This window comes from Eublepharis macularius, chromosome 5 (assembly GCF_028583425.1).
Source record: "Eublepharis macularius isolate TG4126 chromosome 5, MPM_Emac_v1.0, whole genome shotgun sequence".
In the NCBI taxonomy this organism is placed as follows: domain Eukaryota; kingdom Metazoa; phylum Chordata; class Lepidosauria; order Squamata; family Eublepharidae; genus Eublepharis; species Eublepharis macularius.
This window is the reverse complement of record NC_072794.1, coordinates 15,778,576-15,803,725: the sequence shown is the minus strand read 5'-3', so window position 1 is coordinate 15,803,725 and position 25,150 is coordinate 15,778,576. Positions and strand designations below refer to the sequence as shown.

The window sequence follows — 25,150 nt, the reverse complement described above, 5'->3', positions numbered from 1 at the left end:
TCTTACTTTTGAGGTATTTACATCACCACCCATCAAACTGATCTAGGGCTGGCATTATTTTATGTGTATTGTAGGAACAAAAATCCATGAGCCCCAAATCCAATGAGGATCAAGCACCATAGCAGCCCCCCCCTCCCTGTAGCACTTTTGTACCTCAAGTCCTTAAAATCAATGAGTATCAAGCCATCCTTCCCCCATGCCCCCCGCCCACACACACACATGTGCACACATGCAATTTTGAGTGGCTCTAGCGAAAGGTATTTTCATGGATTGTGTTCGTTTTGGATTTCATTGTGTATGATACAAATTACTCTACTGATAGGGAAGCAGGGGAGATTGCCCACTGAACTGGAGGCTGAATCATAAACACAATCACCTAATACCAAACAATGCCAGCATAAAATAGATCAGGTTTTAGAACACATGGGCTTTTAAGATAATGTTATCTTTCAAGAACTGCAGTGCCCATGTTCTTGACTAAGGAAACCCTGTCGACAGCAGTGTATTGTCATAAAAATGACCTTAACATGAAGATTCCACTTAAGGGTTGTCTGTCATAATAGTGCTGGTCAAGAGGAGCACATATTTAAAATGTGCAAGGTCCCATATTCAATTCTTAGTAAAAGGAACAAGATTTGAAAAGACCTTTCTGAAATTCTGAAGAGCCACAGCCAGTCTAAGCCCACTGTGCACTAAGGTCAAATGAATTACTGGCAAACTCTGTGTAAAGCAATTTCATTGGGTAGTAGTTTTGCACCTGCATTTTACATAAGATTGCCGAGTTTGCTTGGGCACAACACTGTCTTGCAAAATGACCTGTTCTTATAACTCCACAGCCAGGGTGGCTCCCCCCTCCCCGCCCCCCGCTGTCTGATGAACAGAAATATGGCATAAAGCCTGCTCCTTTGTGTACCAGACATGGACAATCAACACAGTAATACAAGCCACACGAAAATGGTTTAATAGTGACAGAGCCAATACAAGACAGATGGTTTCAGTCCAACTCAGATACTACTCATACATTCCCAGCATACTTAAAAGTTCAGACATTCAGAGCAATTTCCAAAGGATCCACTGTCCACAGGAGAACACAGTTATCAGCATTGCTGGCTTTCTTGGGAAGTCTGCCCCCACCCCGCCCGAGTTTTTCTAACAAGGGGTAGATAGAGGACAGAAAAAGCCGCCAAAAACTGGAATTTATCATCAGACATATTGTATACATCTTTAAATTCAACAAGATGACACCACTACAAAAAAACACAGGATTGTACATTTTAAACAGTTTCAATGCAAAACACCTTTTTTAAAAAAAGGAATTAAAATTACTCTAGAAAGCAACTGAGTTGTTTAATCCATCTTTACATCCAGGTCAATTTAAAAAAAAGTTTTAGACAAGTACAAACCCAACACTTCCTCTGTATTTAAAAAGGTCAACTTAAGCATTCCTATCAATTCGCACATCAATCTCTCTGCCACGGAGCTGGATCCCATTCATCATGCGGCAGGCTCTCTCAGCGATCTCAGGGGACTCGAACCGAACCACACCACACCCTTTTGACTTTCCGCTCTCCATCTTGATGTCTGCATACAGGACATGACCTGAGGGAGAGTTAACATGAGGATGTAACTTTGCGGATGCAAGGGAGAAATGCTGGCAGGTTTCTGGCCATCAGGGTCCTATCAGCGGATTCCTCTGAACTGTTCACATTCTACAACTGCAGTCAGGCAGCCCGGCAGAAAGATCTGCACCCCACTTGTCAATGTTCTTAAGCATAATGTTCATAATGATGAGCCAAGAACATGGGAACCATATGATCAATTTTCTGAGGCTGTGCCCTGCCTTTCAGAGGAGGAAACCAGACATTTTTCCTGTGGTGATTCCCTGCTTATGGAATACTGCCCAACATTCCCACTTTACTATCTTCCATTTAATGAGTGTCTAATTCGACTGTTCTGATACAACATTGTTTTAATACTGGATAACCACCTTGGAGGTTTTACACTCAAAGGAGGGCATACATATTTTTACACAGAGGCTTAAAAAGTTGCAGTTTAATCTAGCTGAATACAGTTTTGGACTCGATCCACAGGTAGAGCCAGCCGCCCTCAAAGTGATATTGTGAGATTTAGTGCATGTGGGGAGTCCCCTGTATGCCACTCCGATCTCTCTGAAGGAAGACTGGGATCATCACTTTTTACTCACCGCATTCATTGAACTTGTCTTTCAGCATTTTCCATGTGAAGTCAAAAGGAAGCTGGAAAGAAAAAAAAGCCATCATCATCAATATGCTGCTTTATTGGTTACAACTAACATTAGCTGAAGCTCAGACATTGCATCCAAGGGCTTACCAGACCAGACCCCATTCCACGGACATGCAGGCCTATAGAACTGCTTCCCCCCAGCTCATCCTGCCATTCTCACCACTGGAATGGGTAAGGTGACAACTCGAACACCAAGCCAGTGGCTTGCCACTAAGTTATCCTACTTCAAAGCAGAAACATCCCCATCAGCATCCTATCGACTCACATTTCTCACAAAAATCTGGCAAGCTTTCCTGGCCACGCCGGGAGCAGCAGCAACGGTGGCAGGCCCTCCAGTTCCAAGGGCTCCAGTGAAGGTTCCAGCGGCAAAGTTTCCCCGGTCCATATCCATTGTCCTCTCGAAGGTGTTGCCCATGGCCAGCCCCATCCTGTCTAGCCCTGCACCCATACCCTGCCCCATGGCTGGCCCCATTCTCTCCATGCTCGTGGCAGCAGCCCCCATGCGGTCTAGCCCCATCCTGTCCATATTGGAAGCCGCTATACGGTCCAGTCCCATCCGGTCAATGGGGGCAGCCCCAATGCGGTCTAACCCTGCTGGCATCCTATCTAATACGGGCCCCATCCCGGCAGGTACCATACGCTCCATGCCCAGTCCCATTCTATCCATGCTGGTTCCCATTCGGTCTACACCAGTGCCCATCCTGTCCATGGTGGTACCGACACGGTCCATAGCCGACCCCATCCGGTCAAGGCCAAAGCCAAGGCCAGCACCCATTCTTTCCATCCCTGTGCCCATCCTGTCTATCCCAGAGCCCATCCGGTCTATGCTGGATGCTAGGTGGTCAATACCAAGAGGTGCCATCCGGTCAATGCCAGATCCCATCCTATCTACACTGGAGCCCATGCGGTCCAGCACCAGCCCCATCCTGTCCATCTCGGACCCCACTCTCTCCATTCCATGTCCCATCCCAGAGGGCAGCCTATCCATCCCTGTGGCCATACGATCAATTCCAGGGGCCATCCTATCGATTGTAGGGATACTGGCTCCACCAGCACCACCTGTAATGAAAACACAGGATGTGACCATGTCAGTATTGACAAGAATTTGACAGTGCTAAGAAACACAATCCCACTGGGCTGCAGAATGATTTCCACTGAGATCCATCCCCCAATGCAAGGTTCACTTCTGATTTCAAGGGAAGGCGCCCTGTGCCTGAGCAAAGCATCATTGCTAATAAAGCAGACTCACATAATCCAATCCAAAGGAAATAAATTTGATAGCAACAAACCACTGGTGCTTAGTTTGGTCCCATAAAACAAGACAAACTTTAGCTTGGATCCCACAGATCCATTCTGGCAGTAATGGCTTTTTTCTGTGCAAGGAGTGCTTCCCTCAATGTAAGTGTCTTTCAAAGCTTCTCATCTTGGGTGAAGTCTCCTTATGCCTGAGGAAAGCACCACTGTTAGCAGCACAGATTTGTGGGATCCACCCATAAACTAGTTACAAAAGTCTTTCCCCCATCCCTGCACTTTTTAGACCTTCCTTTTATTCTCAAGAAAGATATGGCCAAGACCTCTCTCACAACAAGCCCCTGGCTAGGCAGCGCAAGAACCAACCTAACAATATTCCACACCATTACCCTTCCTCCTGAAACTCAAAAGCTTCTGATTTTCTTGTGCAAATAAGCCCTAAGAGCACAGATACTGCTGCTCAGATAACCCAGCCAGTGTATACACACCCAGTCTGAGCCAAAAAGGCACCCTTAAGGGGCCAAGTTTTGTACTGACTCAGCAAAGACACAGAATTCCAAGCCAGGCCATGATGCACAGGAACGATACCTCAAACTAGTAAATCAGGTCCATATACCTATTCCTCTTTCCAGGGTGTCTCCAAAATTACGAGGCATTCCCATTTCATTTCTGGGGAAGTCTCTTTCAAAGCTACCTCCAATTGCACGATCCATTTCTGGAAGGAAGAAGGGAGAGATTTAATTCTCTACTAGAACAGCCACACGCTTTATCTCAGTAAGAAAAGCATCTTGTTTCCCACAGCTGTCAGCCATGTGCTTCTGGGAAGCTCACAGACAAGGCATGAAAGCAAGCACCCCCCGCCCCCCCCCCAAGAATTCAGAGGTGTACAGAATGAAACAAAGGGAGTAGCTGAGATTGAGGATTAGTGATTTGGATATTCTTTCCCCAACATTCCCACTCTCCTTCCCCAGATCCATTAAACACAACATTTCTCAAGCCCAAACATCCAGGTTCTCACCGCTCATCCTGGCAAGGTTCATCCCAGAAGGGAAACGGGCCAAGCTGTCCATGCCACTGAAAGGGCCTTCCATTCCTGCTAAATATATATAGATTGTATTAGGCACTAAGGAAAACAAGCCAGATGCAGATTTTGGCAATCAGAATGGGGAGTGGGGGCATAGTAGGAAAGAAGTACACAGAAGTACAGCAATAAATTTTTACAAAAAAATCTAATCCCTCCATGGAAGTGATGTAAAGAGGTGTTTCGTAGGGCTCTTATTTATGGGTTGTTACACTGTTTGGGGATTTGGCTGTTTTTGACTTTGTGTTACAAAACTAGATGATCGTTTTTGAAACTTGGGACAATAATGGGCTATTTCTACAGTTGGATTTTAGTTTATCAATGGACTGTATCTTTTCATGTTAGGCTTGACCACCACTGTATGGTCACTTTGTATCTTACAGTGAGAAGTGAAATTAAAATAATAAATTTTGTATCTGGCACAGGATTAACCAAGTAACTCCCTTTTTATCTAAAAGGTGTCAATGAAAGCCCAAAGCCCACCTGAAAGTGCTTAGTTCATGGTTGGGTAGATGTTTCATTTGAGCCAAGAATCCTAACTTAGCACTGGGCTCTCTTTCAAATACAGAATGGAAACACTCACAAATGTAAGCAGCTTACCTGACCCTGACCCTTGCTGGCCAGCATGTATACAAGGCCAACTTTCAGAGCCCTGGCTTACTATTTGAGGGGGAGAAAAAAGTGAGCCCTACGAAGGGCTTAGTCTTTCAAGTTTTCAACTGGGGCAACCATCTGCAAAGCTGCAGAGCCATACAACTGTAACACTGCAAAAACTGTAGACTGCCAACAAGACACAAATGGGTCAAAACAAAGCAATGCAAGGGGTCCTTTATCCCCCCTGAACAACAACCAGATGCTGAAGGGAGACAGGGGGGGGGAGGAGCAGGTGACCACTCTTGCAAAACTGAAACTAAAGCACGTCTCTGCCCTCAGGTTGTGGCACTCACCTCCCATTTTGTTCATTCCAAAGCCCAAACCTTCGATGCCCATTCCTAAAAGAGACAGTGTGAGAATTAGACAGATATTTATGCACACTGCTTTATCTGTACTCCTTTTCTCAGATTCCCCAGAGTGGCAGTAATAGACTACCTGCTTGGCAAGCAGAACGTCACAGGTCCAATCCCTGGCATTTCCAGTTAAAAGGCCCTGGTAGAAGGTGATGTGAAAGACCTTGGCCTAGACTACGGAAAGCCACTGCCAGTTAAAAAAGACAATACTGCCTTTGATAGACCAATGGTCTGGTTCAGTACAGGGCAGCTTCATATGTTTAATTAAGATCAATGGAAGAATGGACACACACACCCTTCCAAAGCACACAAGAGATGTGGCACATGTTCTCTTGAACAAAAGAAATACCAAATTCAGGCATTAAAGAAGGATTCTTCAAACGCAAAGTCTTAAAATGGAACTATGAATCAAGCTGTCTCATTTTAGGTCTTCCTCTTTTCCTGCTGCCTTCCACTTTTCCTAGCATTATTGACTTTTTCAGAGAATCTTGCCTTCTCATGATGTGACCAAAGTATAATAACCTCAGTTTTGTCATTTTAACTTCTAGGGAGAATTCAGGCTTGATTTGATCTAGTGCCTGCTTATTTGTCTTTTTGGCTGTCCATGGTATCCGCAAAACTCTCCTCCAGCACCATATTTCAAATGAATCTATTTTCTTCCTGTCAGCTTTCTTCACTGTCCAGCTTTCACATCCATACATAGTAATGGGGAATACCATAGTTTGGATAATCTTGATCGTGGTTCCCAGAGACATCTTTTAAGGATCTTCTCTAGCTCCCTCACAGCTGCTCTTCCAAATCTCAATCAGATTTCTTCATTGCACTCTCCCTTTTGGTTGATGATTGAACCAAGGAATAGGAAATCTTGAACAATTTAAGTTTCCTCATTGTCAACTTTAAAATTGTGTAATTCCTCAGTAGTCATGACTTTTGTGTTCTTGATCTTCAGCTGTAATCCTGCTTTGGCACTTTTTCTTTTAACTTTCATCAGTAGTCATTGCAAGTTTTCACTGTTTTCTGCCAGTGATGTGGTATCATCTTTATATCTCAAATTGTTAATGTTCCTTCCACCAATTTTCACTCCACCTTCTTCTAGATTAAATCCAGCCTTCCTTATGATATGCTCTGCATAGAGGTTGAATAGGTAGGGAGATAATATGCATCCTTGGCTAACACTCTTGCCAATTGGAAACCATTCTGTTTCCTCCATATTCTGTTCTGACAGTAGCAAGCTCTACTTGGTATGCCATACAAAATAAATGTTGGTTCTGCCTTCTCCCATTTGTTAGGGAAACAATCTGATCAACTGCCAGCTGTTATACTCTTAAAGAGACAGTAGTCTTCGTTTTGATTATCTATCCCATTAGCCTGTTGCATCTTGAAGTTCCTTTTGCGATCAAGTCTGCAATTTATCTAGTATTTCATTTTAAGACTCTACAAACTGCAAGCCATGCCCCTCCCTATTTTTGGACCGAGCATCCAGCTCAATGCAGAGTTCTGTGGTTCTCAAATGCTTGCTCCCTATTTTGCAAATAGAGGTACAACACAACCATTTTTAGATTTCTCTACGGATCTCTGAACTACAAATGGAACTTTGTATTCCATCTGCAGTCACATCTCCCAGGTGGCTTAGAGCATCAGATGGTTACATGCAGCATCTTGGTAGCAAGCACTTCTGTTCATGTTTGTGGTCCAGAAGGTATCAGCTTTCATTTCAAGTAAAGGCTTCTAGACAGCACTCAAATTCAACTGTGTTCAAGATACCAAAGAAAAAATCCCCTTAAGGAGCAAGATGCTTTGTTACACTGCAGCTTTTAAAGGTCAACGGGCAAACCACTACACAGCACAGAGCTCTGACACGATGTTACAAGGAGCGTGTATGAGAGAAAACTCTACAGCCAGATCTCCCTTGAGGCACCATTGCTTTCATAAAGCAGATGAGCTGCTTGGGGGCCCAAAAGCCCACATCTGGCAACGGGGCAAAGATAATAAAAGCCTCTCCACCCCACACAAGATGCAGAGAGTTATAAGATCTGGAAACAGAAACATAGCAATGGGAGGAATGGCCAAGAACAATTTCTCAACTCACCTCCAGGCCCCAAGTTGCCCATGCCAAGCCCCTTATTTAAGTGGTTTGCATCAATAGGTAGCCCTCCTGGCCCCAGCCCCATGCCGATGCCCCCAAGTCCATCTGAAAAGAGAAAACTTTTTTAAAAATCTGCACAAGCTCACAGCAGCTAAGCATGTACAAAACTTACAAGAGTCTTGTGGCTCAGTGGAAGAGCACCTAGTTTACATGCTGAAGGCCCCAGATTCAATCTCCAATTAAAAGAATTTATTTGATTTTATTTCATTTATACTTTGGCCTTTCTCCCCAGTGGAGTCACAAAGTGGCTTACTTCATTCTCCTCTCCTCCATTTCCTTATCACAACAACTTTGTGAGGTAGACAAAGAGGAGTGTGTGACTGGCCCAAGTTCACCCAGCAAGCCTCCATGGCAGAGTGAGGATTCAAACCCACGTCTCCCAGATCCTTATCTGACACTAAATATAACACCTCACTGGCTCTAGGCTTATCTCCCAAAGAGCGACTGCCTGTGAGAGGAGACACTTGGCCAGAGGGACTGACAGCCAGAATCTGTATAAGCATCTTCAGAGGTTCAATACTGAAGGGAATCACATCTAGCCTCTCTTCCCAACGTAATCACTCTGCACCTGGCTCTTGCAATTCACTGTTTACATCCAGGAGTTGTTTTAAAAATGATTTCGACAAGCTTTGGGAGTAGCTTGCAATGAAATAAATCAGCTGATGACAGCCAAAACGTCTTCAGAGTTTACTGGTTTAATATATGTGATAGATTTCATGGCCATCTTTTTAATAAGGTCTCTTCCCAAATGTTGTAAATAGCCAAAGGAAGAAAAAGATTCCTAGAGAGCAGAGAACACCTGGGAAGGAGGACTACAAATGAAATTTCCTAATACAACAGTGAAGACTGCAAAATTTGGCTTCTAACTTCATATAATCAATTCCCACAGATATTATAAGCAATGCTCACTATATATGACAGGAAGAACAAGCAACCTGGCTTCTGCGCTTAGAGCAGACGCACGGCCCAAGGGAAAAGCAGGCAATGTGTGACTTCTCCCTAGAGGTCTTAAGGCAGGCATTTAACTCAACTGCTGAGATGCATGGGTGCACTTACGAGGAAGCTGCTGGGGCCGTTCTGGAGGGAAAAAGTCTCCTTTGGGCAATGCTCGTTCATCCTGGAAGAGGCAGCAACAAACCACAAAACATGAAGGAAGTATTTAGAGAGGATATGTAAAGAAAGGAAGACTTTAATGGTGGCCTTGTACTCACTAGAAACATTTATAGCCCATCTTTCCATTGTTCATATGGAGACAATAAAATTCATATAAAATCCTTCAAATCAGCCACTGAAACCAAGTCTCAAGTGCCTCAATTAAAGCACACTACACACAAACTCAAATAAATTGAGCTGGTTTACTGGCCACGCCTAGACATGACACTTGAAGATATGCAGGGAAAGAGGGTCTCCTGAGAGAAGGAGAACTAGAGTTTGAGCACCTTGAGTTGGATCCTGCAAATTCATTCTTCAAATAGTGGTCCTTTCCTTCTAGCCTCTTTCATCACGGAAGGCTCCTCTTTCTCAAGAAAGCATCACCATTGTCAGAAGGGATCAGCAGGATCCAGCAACCTCACCCCCTCTCCACCCTGTCAGATTTCAGACTTACACTTACCATCTTGACATGCATTGGTCTATCAAACAGCAGCTGCCCGTTGAACATGGCTGGGTGTATGAGGTCAAGGATAACCCAGAAAGCATGGAGAAGAAAAAAAGCACAAGATCGCAAAAAGCACGCAACACCAACCTATTCATTTTACTCTAGCCCACCTGCCTAGCCAGGCCAACAGTGGCTAAAAATTCTTTGCCCCAAAGGAATGACCACTTCTTTTCTTCTCAGCTTAGATGCAGAGGAGTTAGCCATGTTAGTCTGTGGTAGCAAAATCAAAAAGAGTCCAGTTGTACCTTTAAGACTAACCAATTTTATTGTAGCATAAGCTTTCGAGAACAAAGAGAACTTGATTCTCGAAAGCTTATGCTACAATAAAATTGGTTAGTCTTAAAGGTGCTACTGGACTCTTTTTGATTTTGCTTCTCAGCTTAGAAACAGAAATTTAAGCATGTGTGCCTATTCACTTCCTTTTGCCACCTTATTAAACACTCACTACACTGTCCTGATGGCCGAAGAGGAAAGTGGCACCTCATCATCATCACCACCACCACCACCACCACATTCGGTTTATATACCACCCTTCAGGATGACTTAACACCCACTCAGAGCGGTTTACAAAGTATGTTATTATTATCCCAACAATCACCCTGTGAGGTGGGTGGGGCTGAAAGAGCTCCTAGAAGCTGTGACTGACCCAAGGTCACCTAGCTGGCTTCAGGTGGAGGAGTGAAGAATCAAACCTTGTTCTCCAGATTAGAGTCCCGTGTTCTTAACCACGATACCAAACTGGCTCTCATAACTCTAATATGTAAGACACAGAAGACCACTGACAGCTTAGACCTGGTCACTTCGTATGAAGAGAGGAGGAATCTGTCTCTAGATTGTACCATTTCAGATGGCGAGGTGGAAGATCATGACTGAATGATCCTCTGTTAAAAATGAAACAAGCATTCCAATATATGAAAACTCAGTTAAAACCCGCCATTTCAGAAGAAACGGCTGTAAGCCTAGCACTTCACTCAAGCATGCTGTCTCCAGAGAGGGTTGATTTTTAACATGGAGAAAAAGTCCACTGCACCCCAGATAACAAGAAGCTATTTCACTGAAACAGTGAGAATTAAGCCACACCCTAGAAAAGGATACAGATAGCTTGAACAGCTTCAATGGCTTGCTCAAATGTCACTGTGCCGATCCCACGACTCTTGCCATCTTTGTCTTCCAAGATGTCTGCACGGACAACCACACCAGCCATGCTGAACACTTCCTTTAGTTTCTTCCAGCCAACTTTGTAATCCAACTGAAGAGATTAGAGGGAGGAACAAACAAGCATTATGTCAGAAGCCAGAGAAAGCTTCCGTGTGACATTTTTAAAACGTCAGGATCTTTATGGTTTAAATATGTAGACCCTGCTCAATTTATGTGTACACTGAGTGCCATGTACAACAGACTTGGAGAGCTTTTCATGTTCCACAAGTTAGTTGTGCACTGGACAAAGAAATGCTGTGAACTGTTTCTGAATGTCTTGGCCTTCCTCTAAGGAGCTCAGAATACATAGTTCCATCCTCTTGTTTTATCTTCGCAATCACCCTATGAAGTCGAATCAGGTAGAGAGAAAGTGATTCTGCCCAAATATTCTTGTGTTTTCTCATTGCCATGCAGGGATCTGAACCCACCTTTCCCTACTATTCAATAGTTTTATTGGCAAACTTTTCCAAACAAGGCTCTTCTAGCAGAACAAACCAGAATGCAACTTTGGTTTTTGTTCAATAAGGGAAAAACAGCAGTTCATCGTCCTCTTCGTCATGGTGACCTGTATGCAAATGCCTTCAGAACAAGCAGGATCTTAGTCCCTCTGTCCTATTGTTCTACCTCCTTGGATCACTTGGTACTTAGGAACTATCCTTAAGATGAATTTCCCTGCAGAGATAGCCTGAGGTGTTGCCTGAAATTAGCTAAAAGTTCTTACCAAACTCCCCGCTCTGTAGTGAAGGGTATTAGTAGGAGCAGAGCATCAGCTTTACATGCAGAAAGTGCCAGGTTCAATTCAAATGTAACTACCTACATTCTCCAGGGCAACAGCAATCAATATTTTACAGCCAACCTTTAGGTCCAACCAGCAACATCTAAATGAAAAATTTTTAAGCATGTGCTTGCTGGACTCCTGTTTTTCGTATGAGGCTTAACTCATTTTGGGGTTCAACACATTACATTAAAGTAAACTACAAGACAGCAACCATCTACCACAATAACAAAGGCAAGCAAAGCAAAACACTAACAGAACCAGCTTTTCAACATGTATAAAATCAGTATCAGAAACCAGGGTACAGAACACTCCTCAGAGACACAGAAGTTGACAGTGTAGGCACTGGGTGAAGCTAAGTGGAAAGGAAGTTCCGCAACTGGGGTGTTGTAACAGAAAATGCCCTCTATCTAGTGAATCCCTCCCTCAGGTCTCTGAATGCAAGGGTCCCTGCAGGAATTCCAAAAGGCATCACACCAGCGCTTTCTAAGAAATCACTAAGAGAATACAATCTCACTTCAGAGTCTTGTATGTTTAGAGACTGAAAGATGGCCCAGAAATCAGAACAGGTATAGATCTCTAATCCAAAGAAACGACTCCCGTTGACAGTTGAATGATATTGCTCTGCTGTATCAATAGTTGTGCAAGTGGATTTATAGTGAAGGCAATTTAGTGCTCATGAAAAACTGGATTTCCTCCACATTTAATCCAGAATTTGGGTAAGAAGGTAAAGTTTTAAAAACTACTGGAAAACTCCAGATGTGTCATACAAACAAGCACTTATCAAGGTTGCTAGTTAAGGTGTCATGGCTGAACTGGTAGCTATCTAGATCAGATTACTGCAACACACTACATGCGGCTGCCTTCTAAAGCATTCAAAAGCTTCAATTAGTAGAGAACATTGCAGTCAGAATGTTGACTGAAATGGGAAAAAGGGACCGTATCACTCCAGTTATGGCCCATCTATACTGGCTCCCAAACTCCACATTTAATCCAGAATTTGGGTAAGAAGGTAAAGTTTTAAAAACTACTGGAAAACTCCAGATGTGTCATACAAACAAGCACTTATCAAGGTTGCTAGTTAAGGTGTCATGGCTGAACTGGTAGCTATCTAGATCAGATTACTGCAACACACTACATGCGGCTGCCTTCTAAAGCATTCAAAAGCTTCGATTAGTAGAGAACATTGCAGTCAGAATGTTGACTGAAATGGGTCAAAGGGACCGTATCACTCCAGTTATGGCCCATCTATACTGGCTCCCAAACTGTTTCCAGGTACAGTTCAAAGTACTGATGTTGACCACTAAGACCTACAAAGCTTGAGGCCAGCATACCTGAAGGACCACCTGAACCTACATGACTGCTACTGTTCTCTCCCAAGGGCCTGCTTCAGTTGCCCCTGCCTTCTGATGTTAGGTGAGTGGCAACCTGGAAGAGGACCCTCTCAGTTGTAGCACCAAATCTCAGCAAGTCTCTCCCCAAAGAAACTCACTTATCCCCTTTGGTCATTGTTTCCCACCAGCAGGTGAAGACTTTTTCATCTGGCATTTCACCAGTGAGCCATCCTTTCTGCTTCAGGTTTTAAACGCTGTTTTTAATGGTTTTGTATGTGCATTTTTAGCTAGATTTGTTTCAACGTGTTTGGTTTTAATGGCTTTTATTATGCATCTTTTCAATCTGCTAGCTGCCTAGGTAAGCCCTGATCAGGGCAAAAAAAGCAGGGTATAAATTTTGTAAATGAATAAATAATAAAAAAGGCTCACATTTGCCACAAAGACTGTACTCCCCAGCCTGCCGGCCTGCAGGGCGTGGATGATCTCGTTTGGAATGTTGGGGTTATTGAGGATGCTGGGAGGGATGTTGACCATCCCAGGGCCGCCAGGCCCAGGCCCAATCCCCATCCCACCACCAGACGCTGCCATGGCCTTCTGCACAGCTCTTCTGACGTGTTCTCCATCAGGATCCTACAACAGAAGGAATGAGTTAATGTAAGGTCTGCTCTCAGCACATTATGATCCCCGCCCCCGCTCCAAATAGGTGAGGAAAGAAAAAGCAGCACCCCCTCGCACAGGGTTTGCTTGCCCATCACTGGTTGCCAGGCTTTTTGCTAAACAAGCAAGCCCTTGTTCTCTCAAGTCCTGCACATAGTAGCTGATTTGTGAGGTGTCCTAGTTTTAATTTCGAACTCTGTAGGCACCTGGGATCTGGACACAAGCTTCCTGAGAGCACAAAGAATTTGAGTGCAGAAGAGCTTTCTCTTCCCCTGTAGCCCTAGTAAGCATAATAATCAAAGATGAAAATCTCTGGGAAACAGGAGAGGGGAGTTGAGGGTCAGTTCCTTGAGAATCGGTCTAAGTGACGGAAGCAACTCACAGTGAACAAGAATGCTTCATGGAAACGGATTAAATGTAGAGCTTGGCTGACTACAACCAACAGCAAATTCCCAGGAGGAATGGCAGGGGTGGGAGCTCCTGCTGATTACAGAAACAACCCACAGCACGAGGCACATCTAAGTCACTGCAATCTTAGATAGTCCCAAGGAAAGGAACAATCCTAAAATGGCAAGTGATGATCTCCTGCCACCACCCAAAACAGGCTACAGTAATGGACCAAGTTCTCAATGTGGCAGAATTGAACTAGACCTAACACCCCAACATAGTACCCGTGGGCTTCATTGCACTCACCACACTTTTCAGAAAGTGGGTAAGGCCTTTGTAAGGTGGGGCTTGTTATTGGCTTCTCCTCATTCAAATAAATGGGTTTTCCACAGATGCAATAGTTGTAGTAGCCACTGTAGGATCAGGAAGACTGATAAACATGGTTCCATTCCATGGCTTATGGTTCCATTCTCCCTTCAAGATTTCCTTCTTTTTTATTCCTCCCTGTGGGGTTTCCTCTGATTCTTTTTATTACCCTTCTGCTATCCCTTTTTAAGTGAGGAGGGAGGTTTGTGTTTGGCTCTGCTTCCAAAGCAGCCATTTTGGAGTGGCACTCACACCCATTCTCAAAATTCCAAAGGTGATCATAGGCTCAAAAAGGTTAGGAAACTCTGAACTAAACTCAAGGAGAGTTGGAGGGCTTTACATGATAGAGGCTCTTCCACTAAAAAAATCTTTACACACTATAGAAGATTAATTTTCAAAGAAAAGTTGCAGCTAGAGATGTAAAAATTTAAGAAATGATAAAGTCACGGAAATAAACCATTCTTTCTGGGGGGAAACTAGAAATCTGGGGGAAAACAAAAACACGCAATTCTTGCTTTCCTATCTAAACTAAACTTCTTTTACTGATTTAACAACAAAATGCATCATTTATAACTTAGAATATAAAACTGTACTATTCGGCATATTTAAAAAATCCAAGAGTATAAATGTATAATTTTTCTTAAAGAAAATGGAAATATGTCTAATATTTGAGAAGGAGTTGCAAACAGCTGAACTTTATGCTACTATAGCACATGTACTGTCAATTTTTGCTGTCTAAGAGGAAGGAAAAAATAAACATTGAAGGTAGAAAACAAAAAGCATATTATTTGGACAGAAACACTTTCATAGTGCAGTATGTTTGGAGCATGTTAACTGTTGCCAAGATTATTTACATGTAAAGAAAAGAATCAGAAAATGCCGTATAAGTCCACAGTATAACAGTCTAAGTGCTCCACCAAATTTTCTAGTGTTTCCATTGGAAACTACAGACTGCACATTTAGAATGAGCAAAATGATAAGACCTAGTTTTTTCTTAATCAAAAAGAGAAAACATTTCACCTGAGCTTTTTCCCCCTCAGTGCTTGCCAACATTTCCAAATTTTTCTGGTGGAAAAACTGAAAAAAGACTTTGGGAAGAAACATCTTCCCCCATTTTTCTGGACCTTCACATCTCTTGTTTCAGTCCAGGCTTCTTTCCAACAAGCCATAGTTTCTGCACAACAGTGTTTTCAGTCATCATCCATTTAAAATAAGACAGCACCGGACTACCATTTCATTGAGAAGGCCTACGGTGTTTGCTCAAAACCCTAATAAACAAACACCTCCCTTGCTCCATTTATTCAGTAGCTTCCATAACAGGCGTGTGTGCATGGAGAAAACTATGCTCACCTCCTTCACCTTCAGGGGCCTCCCGCTGAGGCTGTGCTTGTTCAGAACCTCCACAGCCTTTTTCATGCTCTCTTCCATTTTGAACTCAACAACACTGTGGGATGAGAACAAGGCCAAGTCACCAAACATTCCTAGCTTTAGGGTCTCCGGCTCCACCCAACTGCAACAACTGACAGCTACTTACGCGCATCCCTGATGGTGTGGCAATTTCATGGCAAGCAGCAAGGAGTAGAATGTGTAAGGAGGGAGAGTAGGAAAGAAAAGAAACAAGTTAGTAAGAGAGCTCAGTACTGAAGAGTTAAATACTCTTTAAAGGATACTTAGTCTTTATGACAGTTAGATCAAGATCAAGACTTCACTGCTCAACACCGACACAACTGTTGTTACCTGAACTCCGTACGCTACTGTTACATGGCCAGGGTTTACGCAGAAGGAGGAATAGGCAGAACACACTGTGACTTCTAGAGATGTCACCCTTGTAGCTCCTGCTTGCCTCTAGGAAATCAAATCCCTAGCCGCTCTGGTCCAATCAGCCCTCAGGGAAGATGCTAAAACATCCTTCCACTGAACAGAAAAGCACTAACACCTACAACAGCTCTTTATCATTTTTTCATTTAAGAGACGGACCTGACATTTATACAACTTCTCTTCCACACTAAGCTTACAAGATCAGCGAACGAGAACCACAAGAGACAGTTAAGCTAAGTGTTTAACATTAATATACCAGTGAAGTACACAAAGACCCATGCGTACAGCCAACACCAAAAGAGCACAGCAGGGGGGTGCTGCTGGGCCTGCCACGCCTCCTTCCACCACCTCCCTGCCCACCCACCAAGCAGCTTTGGGGCAGCACCGACGATAGAACCACTTCTACATACACACTATTTTTCCCAAGTTCGTTCAGTTCAACACCACCATACAGTTACATTTGTCATGTAGTTAAAATCCACGGAAGAAATGCTCTCAAAGACTTACCCTTGACTTTCCTTCAGCGTCCATTAAGAGTTCCACGTATGTTACCTCACCAACTACAAATCAGATTCCAGACGGTACATAGACCAAAGGGAGAAAGCCAAGAAAACAAGGGGAATTTAGAACAATCGTCAACAACCTTATATGGAGCCTTTGCCTTATTAGAAAGCCCAGGGATAGTCCACGTTTGCTAATCCACCACAACTTGGCATTACAGGTGTGCAGTAAATCTGAACTGTCAATATATAGTCTTGATTTTCTCCTCACATGTTAACATGCCAGTCATTTCCATATTCTCAGCTTCCCCAGAATCTTTGGTGCCCAGTTAGCACCAAGAAATGGACAACGCACATGGATACTGCTCATGTCAGCCTTGCTAAATGCTTTGAATTCAGTTTGTTGAAGGTAGATATGCATCGTCATTCAAGCTGGAGAACATGTTCTGCTACATGGAAAGGAGACCAAACTCTGAAGGCCACTTTAAGTAGAACCTGAGCCAACACGCCATTGAAAAGATGGCATGCTTAGCTATTTTCTGTTTACAAGCAAATAACACTTCCTTCACCCAAAGTTACCCCAGCTAGCCACTACAAGACAGCTATACTTTTACTTACAAGCCATACTGCATACTACTCTTCCAGTGAATTATATACAGAGATTTCCCATTTCATCCCAATAGCCCTGAGATACGTGAAACTAAGAGAATTTGGTTGCCTAAGATCACTCAGTGAGTTGCAGGGTTGAGCTAGAATGTGAACCTGCCCTCTCTCACCCAAGCTCAATATTCCACCCACTTCACCTCACTGGTTCATCTTTCATCCCACTTCCAGAGATCGTCCCTGGTCTACATGCCAGATAAGCCAAAGGCACTGAGGTACATTAAATGAAAGATACCAATAGGCACAATTGGGCATTGAGGACTACACTATAGATTTTGCTAGCTTGTATCATTTTGAGAACTGACGTCCAGCAACTGGTATTTGGATATGACAGCACTTGTTGCTGCTTGACAAAGAACTGCTACAGCTTGGGCTCCAGTCTATGTAATTGTGGGAAAGGCTTTGGCACCTGAAGTTTAAGAATTTAAATCAAATGTTGTCCTCAGCCACAGACATCAAGCAGAATCACCTTAGAAGAACAGAATAAAACACAATTTAGAAGTCTTGTGTGTTCAAAGGATGATATTTGTACAAGTTAGTCAGCCTTGGTCTACCAAAGCTTCCCAGCTATCGATGGGAATCATCTTTTGCCTGGTTCAATTCTGGATTGGTTACAATAGAGGGAAATCAAGAGCACTGGTGAAATTTGAATAAATGCACTGCACACCTGTAACTAAGTTTCACCAACAAATAATACACTGAAATTACTGCACTGAATGGCCACCATTTGGACTTTTCAGAGGGAGGCATCCAAACACACCAGTTGAGAGATCTGAACAGACCACAACGCTTAAGTCTCCTAAACCATATTTACTGGTGCCAAGACACCTCTGGATAGTTATCATAAAGGGCTTTCAATATCGCAAGATTGTTGAGTGATGGAGTAGCAGTCTGTCACCTTAATTTCTCTACTGCTCCAAAACAGTGCTTCTTACTCCCAAACCTGAACCTGGGAGCCTGTAATTCTTACATACAAACCCCCAGAACTCTAACAAGTTTTAGAGCCACATTCCTGGTTCTTGGAAGTACAGTGACTTGGAGCCAAAAATAGATACAGACTTCTCAAAGAAGTCATTTGGAAGACGAGGGCTGAAAACACAGCTTTAAGGAATGCCAGTTACTCAAATCTCAGCTGTAGTCACAAAATCCAAGAACGCACCATCTGTCCATAATACACTAAGCCTTGCAGAGAGAATGAAGAGATTTCACTGATTCTCCTAGGAGCCTCCTGCAGGGAGAAGCAGTTGAACAGAACAGTGGAGGAAACAAGTCTCACGGACTTTTGCATCCACGTGAACTGGAGAAAAAAAACCAGAACAAACTTGGAATAAGTTCAACATAGTGCTTGCAGTGGGGCACATCCATGCATAGAGATACTCCTATCCACCAATATTTCTCAAACGGCGTAGGTCAAGGATTGACATGTTCCAAAAGCATCAGGCCCATTCATAACCAATGTAGCAAAACCGTAACTGGAAAAAGGACTGGGCAGCACAATTGTAAATCCACCATCTGTTCATGGCTGCTAAGATGCTGAGTAAGACCACATTTATTTATGAGTGGGGCTGTGCAGTTTGCTTCCCTTAGGCTCACAAGCACATTAGCTCTCAGTCTCCACTTTAAGCCACAGGTACACATTGGCCCCTAACTTGCAGAACACATGACCCTAAGTTTATTCTCATTGAATACATTTCAAGAGATGTCCATCAGGAGGAGGATGTTTATGTATCCATCCCCTGTCCCCCCATAAAATTCATCTGGAAGTAATTACCAAGTTACCACAGAATTAAAGATTAGTTTGGGCTGCTTGGTTTAGCTTTTTTGAGGAAACATCACTGCATTTTTTTTTCAAACACATGAGCATTCTGGCCAAGATTCTTTAAAGAAAACTGGATCTCTGAGGGATATAGCTTTTGAACAAGCTATCTACCCTGCCGAACCAGCTCAAATAAGACTGCTAATTTTTTGCATTACTGATTAATTGAGATGCTCATTTGAAGCCAATAAGCCACTGCCAGTATCCCCTTTTGCAAATCAAAAAGGGTAGGGGAAACATGAATCCATCCTCCTGTGAAGTCACTCTCAGACGGTCCTGTATATATTCAACAACAAAAACAAAATTGCCTAAACCATGAAGAGCTACTGCTTTCCTCCTCAGCAGTAAATGGACAACTTGTCCTGACCCATATAAAGGTTTCAAGTAAAAAACCTCACACCAAGCCCTGATGATGAAGTCTCCCCTCTTCCAAGAGACAAAAAGGCTCCTTTATGGAAGCATGATGAGCCGATGCCAAACACACCTGCACACACAGGATGCGTTCCTGCGAGAGCGCAGCAGCTAGCATGCAACACCGGAAGGGTCTGTCCTCAAAAAAACCTTAGTTGCTCAACATGGCTAAGTCTACCCAAAATCACTCCAGACACGTTCCCGTTTTCTGGACAGGGAGATCCAATCACAGGTAAGGACAACCAACACAGCTGAGGCACAGACAGAGCAGTTTACCTTTCTCTTTCACCAGATCTTTGAGATACTGCCACTTCACATCAAAGGGAATGTTGGTAATGAAGGCTCGGTATCTTTTTGAAGGGCTGGCATAGGGCTCAAAACGACTGCTCCCTCCCCGCTTGGCATTTTTTTCCTTTCTTTTCTCACTCTGGCTTGACCGATCTCCTTCACTGGAAAAAACAAACAAACAGAAAATGGGTTAGTCACAGAGCCTTAGGGAGTGAAGGGCCTCAGAGAAGCACCCAGACCAAATCCAAGAGTGCTCAGCCTACTGAGCAATTGTTGGAAGAAAAAATACAGCAACATTGATCTGATCAGTACTTCCATGGGACACCTATGCAGAATCATCCACGCTGACAACCATGGGTTTTGGGATCGAAAGAATGATGGCAAGATAAAACCCCACAAAAGCAAACATGTGCAAGGCACCTTTCTTGCACTGCTGAATAGTTATTATAACTACCACTGTCCCACATAGCAGGGACTAGGGGCCAAAGTTTCCAGGCACTGTTGAGGCCCCACCTCGATTACTCATAGTAGGATTTCTAAGCACTATTTTGAACTAATCTAGACTACCTTTAAAAGGCCAACAACTTCTCAGGACTTCTTGCAGTTGCAAATCCCCCCCCCCCGATCAGTATCAATTATTCCTACATATTTAAGGATTTCCTGTTTTCACACATACTGCTCCAAAAAATACCTTCCTAGCAACCACATGCACTGCCAAACCTCCTTCCAGCACCTTTTGCACTTCATTCACGAGTACTGTATAGTAGTTAAAAGTGTTGGCTCTAAGTTCACAGTTACACATTCAAGGTGAGAATGATACTTCTAAGCATACCATATAGGGCTGTTATAAAGATGACTGAGAAACCCCAAAATATATGATGTATTAAGTGTATTGAAACTGAGACTTCAGGTACAACTAAAGACATAGGATAGGATCTCATGGATCTGTGCCATTACTGGTAGTGTTTTCCTATGGCAGAGAGAGTCGTGATCCTACCCAAGCAGCTTTTTGAGAGTTGCTTGCGTCAGGCAAAGGCTCCATGCACTGGAAGAAAGTGCCACTATTAGCAAAACAGATCTGCAAGATCCAACCCATTTATATCCCCCACTTCTACAGTACAAATTTGGGTTCATTTTTTTTTAATTCTCACAGACTCAGGAGGAAATGACTGCTGGAGTCTGGGGAACCAGATCTTCAGTCAAATCTGATGCTCTAACCACTACAGCAAATGGGCTCTCAGTGAAGTTTTGCTCTGCAACAATGTAAGTTTTCTAGGTGGGCTTTGAACTGGAAATTTTCCAGCATGGTAAGTCACTTGGGAGTAGATTTAGTGTATTACCAGACTTATATTTGGTGAACAAAGCCAAAAGAAAGTCTTGTTAATCTTACTTGGAAAGACTAGTAATAATAGCCAAAAGTAATGATTGAAGTACTATATTCAAAATGTGGAAACTTTTATGATTTTATACTAATATAGGTAAATACAAGAACATGAGAACTCAAGAGCACATTTTCATTCTTAAAAACATAGAAGTCAAGCCTTGAACACGTATCACAAGCTCATTTTAGTATGCCCAAAGAGCTTTGCCAGATGTGCCACTCTGACCGCTAGTTTACTCTGACCGCTAGTCTACTTTAACAGAGTTTAACTTACACTATTACCTCCCTTAAAAGCATTTACCCTTGTTCCAATTCACCTAATTCTCCTTCACTGGAGGATAGTTAACCTGCATTAAGCCTATAGGTAACTATCATACTTTGCCTGCCTTCACTAGTCACGCTTGGATAATATGTGCAATTCATATGGTTCAGGGGAAGGAGCAGATTTTCCAAAGTACTTGAATTTTTAGATGCAAAAAGCCCTCACAACATGCACCATCTCAGAAGAAGCTTTCACCCTTTTCTCACGTAAGAAGCTTCTTCTACAACGGTGCCTACTAGAACAAGAGTAAACAGGAATATCCCCAAAAGGAAGCTCTTCATTATGGGCAAATTTAAGTCTTTTTATAGCCCGTACAATCAATAAAGATGTTTTTATCAGGTGATAGCCTGTGTAAAAATGCAAGAGCAAGCACAAAAAGAGCCAGTCCTAAGTTTAGACATACACAACTCTTAAGTCCATTTCTGGACCTAGAAGGTATAGAAGAGGCTTGTTTCAGTTCATGTAAACCTCAAGTTTTCCTTAAAGATAAAAATGAAGACTACATCAAAAAGAGTCCAGTAGCACCTTTAAGACTAACCAACTTTATTGTAGCATAAGCTTTCGAGAATCACAGTTCTCTTCGACTCTTTTTGATTTTGCTACTACAGACTAACACGGCTAACTCCTCTGGATCAATGAAGACTAAGAATCAGAAGTTGAAGAAACTGATTCTGCTTAGAGACTTGAGGTGCTGATACTTTTAAATGTGACTAATTTTGCACATAAGTGTCATAAAGATTATATTATCAAAATCTGCTAATAGTTTTATTGTGCCACTCTTCCTCTGACCAAATAACTTATTTTATGTTATTTACCACACAACTTGTGTTTTCTTTAAATATTACAATATATGAGATAAGGTAGCATAGGATGCATCAGCTTGCAATTCTCTCTCTCATTTTTTTTTTTGCAATTTTGCTTTTAGAAAACTGAAGCATTTATAACTTAAATTCCATTAAGTGTCAAATATTCCAAAGTTATATGCCAAGTTATAAAGGATGCATTTTATGTAGTTAAAGCAGTAAAATTTGTTTAAGTTTGATAGGATAGTAATATTGCATATACAGAACTACTGCGCTCCTTAGAGTAATAATAAAACAAGAACACACTTGATAAACATGTACGAGTACAGAAAAATACTAGCACAAAAGATATACAGGGAAACCTATGCATGTCTACAAGCAAATCTTTTCTGTTCTGTGTCTGAAGTACCAATAGCCTTAACTGTGAATGCTGCATGGAAAAAGGGCCAACATCATCATTAAACCTTGGACTCCCCACCCTCTTACATGTGTTAACTAGCTTAGCTAAACCAACCAATGGCCTCTACATTTTCTTGATTAATTTCAGGTGGGTAGCCTTGTTAGTCTGCAGTAGAAATACAAGATTCAAGTCTAGCTGCATCTTAGAGACCAGCTAGATTTCCAGGATATGGGCTTTTGAGAGTCAGAGCACTTTTCGTCACACACCTTTGACTCTGGAAATTTAATTGGTCTCCAAGGTGCAACTACGCTCGAATTTTGCTCTTCTTGGTTACGATCTTAGATACTATCCTAATATTACCCTTGATCAGATCTGAGTCTCCCTGCTCCTTGGTGCCCTCAAATCATACCTGATTCATGATGACCCTTGATGGGGTTTTCATGGCAGGAGTCTAGCAAAGGTGGTTTGCCATTGCCTGCCTCTGCAACCCTGGTCTTCGTTGGAGGTTTCCCTTCCAATCACTAACCAAGGCTGACCCCCTCTTAGCTTCTGAGATCAGGCTCACCTGGGCTATCCAGGTCAGCCCCTCCTTACTCGGCCAAATTAATCAACAGTGGGGAGCGGTTCAATTGTCCTTTTCATGAGATTTTGGGCTCTGCAAAGCCTTATGCCCAGGCCATTTGTAACTGGGCCCTCAGGCCTCTCTTTCAACGACCCCCACCCCACACACACCCTTCCGTTTTTAAGTCTAGGCCCAAGAAGGTAGATCAAATAAGGAGAGAGCCTGTGCAGCTGAGGAAGCGAGGTGTGACTCAACCTTAGGCCTGAATGCATTTTGACCGCATTTACGGTCTCGCCGGGCTTCCGCTTGCATACTTTATAACCTCAGTGGGACAGGACTGATGCTACATTTGTAGCCTCCCCTTATACCAGTAAAGAGTCCAGTGTATGCCTAACACGCAAGCATAATTGCTGTTCACACGTGAGACCTACGGAGTTTTTTGCTCAAAGTTTTTACAGGCGACTATGACCGACCAGGGGCGGTGTTTTCGGGAATCCGAAGGACAGGGCTACCGCTGAAGGCAGCCGCGGCCAGTTGCCCGAAGACCCTATAATGGGAGGAAGACCCCCCCCAACTTCCTGTGGCGCCAAGAAAACCCGGGGGGGGGGAGAATACATCGATATTTTTAATCATATAGAAGCGAACACTGCCCCCCCCCACACACACAAACGCACACGACTCCCACTCCCCACCCCGGCCATCCGCGGCTTCCCCTCACAGACCTCTTCGGAACTCCGTCGCCAATGCCGTTGCCAGCCCCGTTGGCCGCCCCCGCCGTCATCCCCCCGACTCCTCCGCCGGCCATGGCGACCACTCCGGCGTCCGCCATTTTGGCGCCGCTTTCGGGAACCGCCACCGACGCCGCCACAACAGCCGCCATTTTCTCCTCAGGCGAACCGACGAGCCGCGCCAAGAGGGAGGGCCTTGACTGCGCAGGCGCCGCCTCCTTACAGGTGCGAATGTGAGCGCTCCTTCCCCGACCCCCGCCCGCGTCTTAAATAATTGTTTTCTCCGCCAATAAGAAGAAAGGCACCGGTATGGCCACGCCCCCTCTTCCTGCAGCCTCCCACTTCCCCTCGAGCCTCTTCTACAATCAATCGGAGAAGATCGAAAGAGCTACTCTCGCTCTCTCCACGCGCAGCCAATCAGTGGGGGGGAACACTTTTTTTAGGCCAACCAGGAAACAGCAGCAACCGTCACATCCTCTCCATCCGCCTTTTTTTGCAAGTGTCGCTTCCTTTGCCCCCTCCCACGACCGATTAAAGAGTAAAGAGACAGAGAAGTAGAAATTGAAGAGGCGGCCTAAAACTTCCGGTACAGATCGAAGAATGGAGTTGACGGTCAGGAAAAGAGAGAACCATTCTCTTGCTCGTCATCGGAGAATACTGATAGGACCTCAATGAGAGTGGGACTCGTGCCCTTTTCTTTTTTTCTAGGGGCTCTGCAGGCACCTTCCTCTTTAGTCGCCTCCATATGCGGGCCACATTCACCCAGCCGGTATTCGTGGCTCTCCTCCCCGCCCCCAGACGCAAGTTCCGTTAGAACCCTGAAATATCCACCTAATCTCATTGTTAAAAAACAATGGTCTTTGAAGTCCAATGAAGTCTTTTCCTTGATTTTCTTACTTTTAATAGGCACTTGGGTATTTTAAAAAAGGGTTTTTTTCCCTTTTAACTTTTTAACACTTTTATTGAAATTTTAATGCCCGTTTTTGTCTTTTTTATAATTGGGCAAGATTATAATAGAGCAAGATTCGGGTCCAGTAGCACCATAAAGACCAAAAAGATTTCCAGGGTATGGGCTTTTGAGAATTAAAACTTCATCCATCAGATATCGTCTCGAAAGCTCATACCCTGGAAAGCTCTTTGGTCTTTAAGGTGCTACTGGACCCGAATCCTGTCTTCTACTATAGACCAAGATGGCTACCCTCATCCCCAGAAACTATCTTCATTGCCAATAGTTTCAGGTGCATAACTGTTGGTGTGCAGTGGAAGAGCTGGATCGGGTCCAGTATCACCTTAAGGACCAACTAGATTTCCAGGATATTGGCCAACACCTTGCCAATA

General features: G+C 43.5%; 2 protein-coding genes across 3 annotated transcripts; both read right to left on the bottom strand.

Moving 5' to 3' along the window:
- Positions 1 to 938: 938 nt before the first annotated feature.
- Positions 939 to 16,402, bottom strand: HNRNPM (heterogeneous nuclear ribonucleoprotein M). Of its 2 annotated transcripts, none has more exons than XM_054979337.1 (13): positions 15,655 to 16,402; positions 15,471 to 15,564; positions 13,140 to 13,340; positions 10,500 to 10,653; positions 9,360 to 9,409; positions 8,804 to 8,864; positions 7,691 to 7,792; positions 5,542 to 5,586; positions 4,532 to 4,606; positions 4,130 to 4,228; positions 2,528 to 3,321; positions 2,204 to 2,255; positions 939 to 1,599 (listed from the first exon to the last, which is right to left on the bottom strand). In XM_054979337.1, exons 1-13 carry the CDS (start codon positions 15,681 to 15,683, stop codon positions 1,436 to 1,438), a joined length of 1,920 nt encoding a protein of 639 aa, XP_054835312.1. In that variant the 5' UTR covers positions 15,684 to 16,402; the 3' UTR covers positions 939 to 1,435. The 2 variants fall into 2 exon arrangements, with proteins under 2 accessions (XP_054835312.1, XP_054835311.1); XM_054979336.1 differs by having other exon boundaries at positions 4,532 to 4,609; positions 15,655 to 15,768.
- Positions 16,403 to 16,420: 18 nt separating this feature from the next.
- On the bottom strand, positions 16,421 to 24,124 carry LOC129329748 (heterogeneous nuclear ribonucleoprotein M-like). Its single transcript, XM_054979339.1, has 3 exons — positions 23,807 to 24,124; positions 19,605 to 19,777; positions 16,421 to 16,498 (listed from the first exon to the last, which is right to left on the bottom strand). The coding sequence occupies exons 1-3, from the start codon at positions 23,962 to 23,964 to the stop codon at positions 16,434 to 16,436; spliced, it is 396 nt and encodes a 131-aa protein (XP_054835314.1). The 5' UTR covers positions 23,965 to 24,124; the 3' UTR covers positions 16,421 to 16,433.
- Between the last annotated feature and the right edge of the window lie 1,026 nt (positions 24,125 to 25,150).

What these genes read in the sequence shown, in the direction of transcription:
- HNRNPM (XM_054979336.1), bottom strand. Translation starts at nt 15,683, where the DNA reads ATGAAATTGCCACACCATCAGGGATGCGC. An exon ending in CCACACCATCAGGGATGCGC is followed by an intron (nt 15,565 to 15,654) that starts GTAAGTAGCTGT and finishes CTCATCCCACAG; the next exon opens with TGTTGTTGAGTTCAAAATGG. An exon ending in TGAAGCTGTTCAAGCTATCT is followed by an intron (nt 9,410 to 10,499) that starts GTATCCTTTTCT and finishes TCATACACCCAG; the next exon opens with CCATGTTCAACGGGCAGCTG.
- LOC129329748 (XM_054979339.1), bottom strand. Translation starts at nt 23,964, where the DNA reads ATGGCGGCTGTTGTGGCGGCGTCGGTGGCGGTTCCCGAAAGCGGCGCC. An exon ending in GGCGACGGAGTTCCGAAGAG is followed by an intron (nt 19,778 to 23,806) that starts GTCTGTGAGGGG and finishes TGTTTTTTCCAG; the next exon opens with TGAAGGAGATCGGTCAAGCC. An exon ending in AGATCTGGTGAAAGAGAAAG is followed by an intron (nt 16,499 to 19,604) that starts GTAAACTGCTCT and finishes TCTGATTTGTAG; the next exon opens with TTGGTGAGGTAACATACGTG.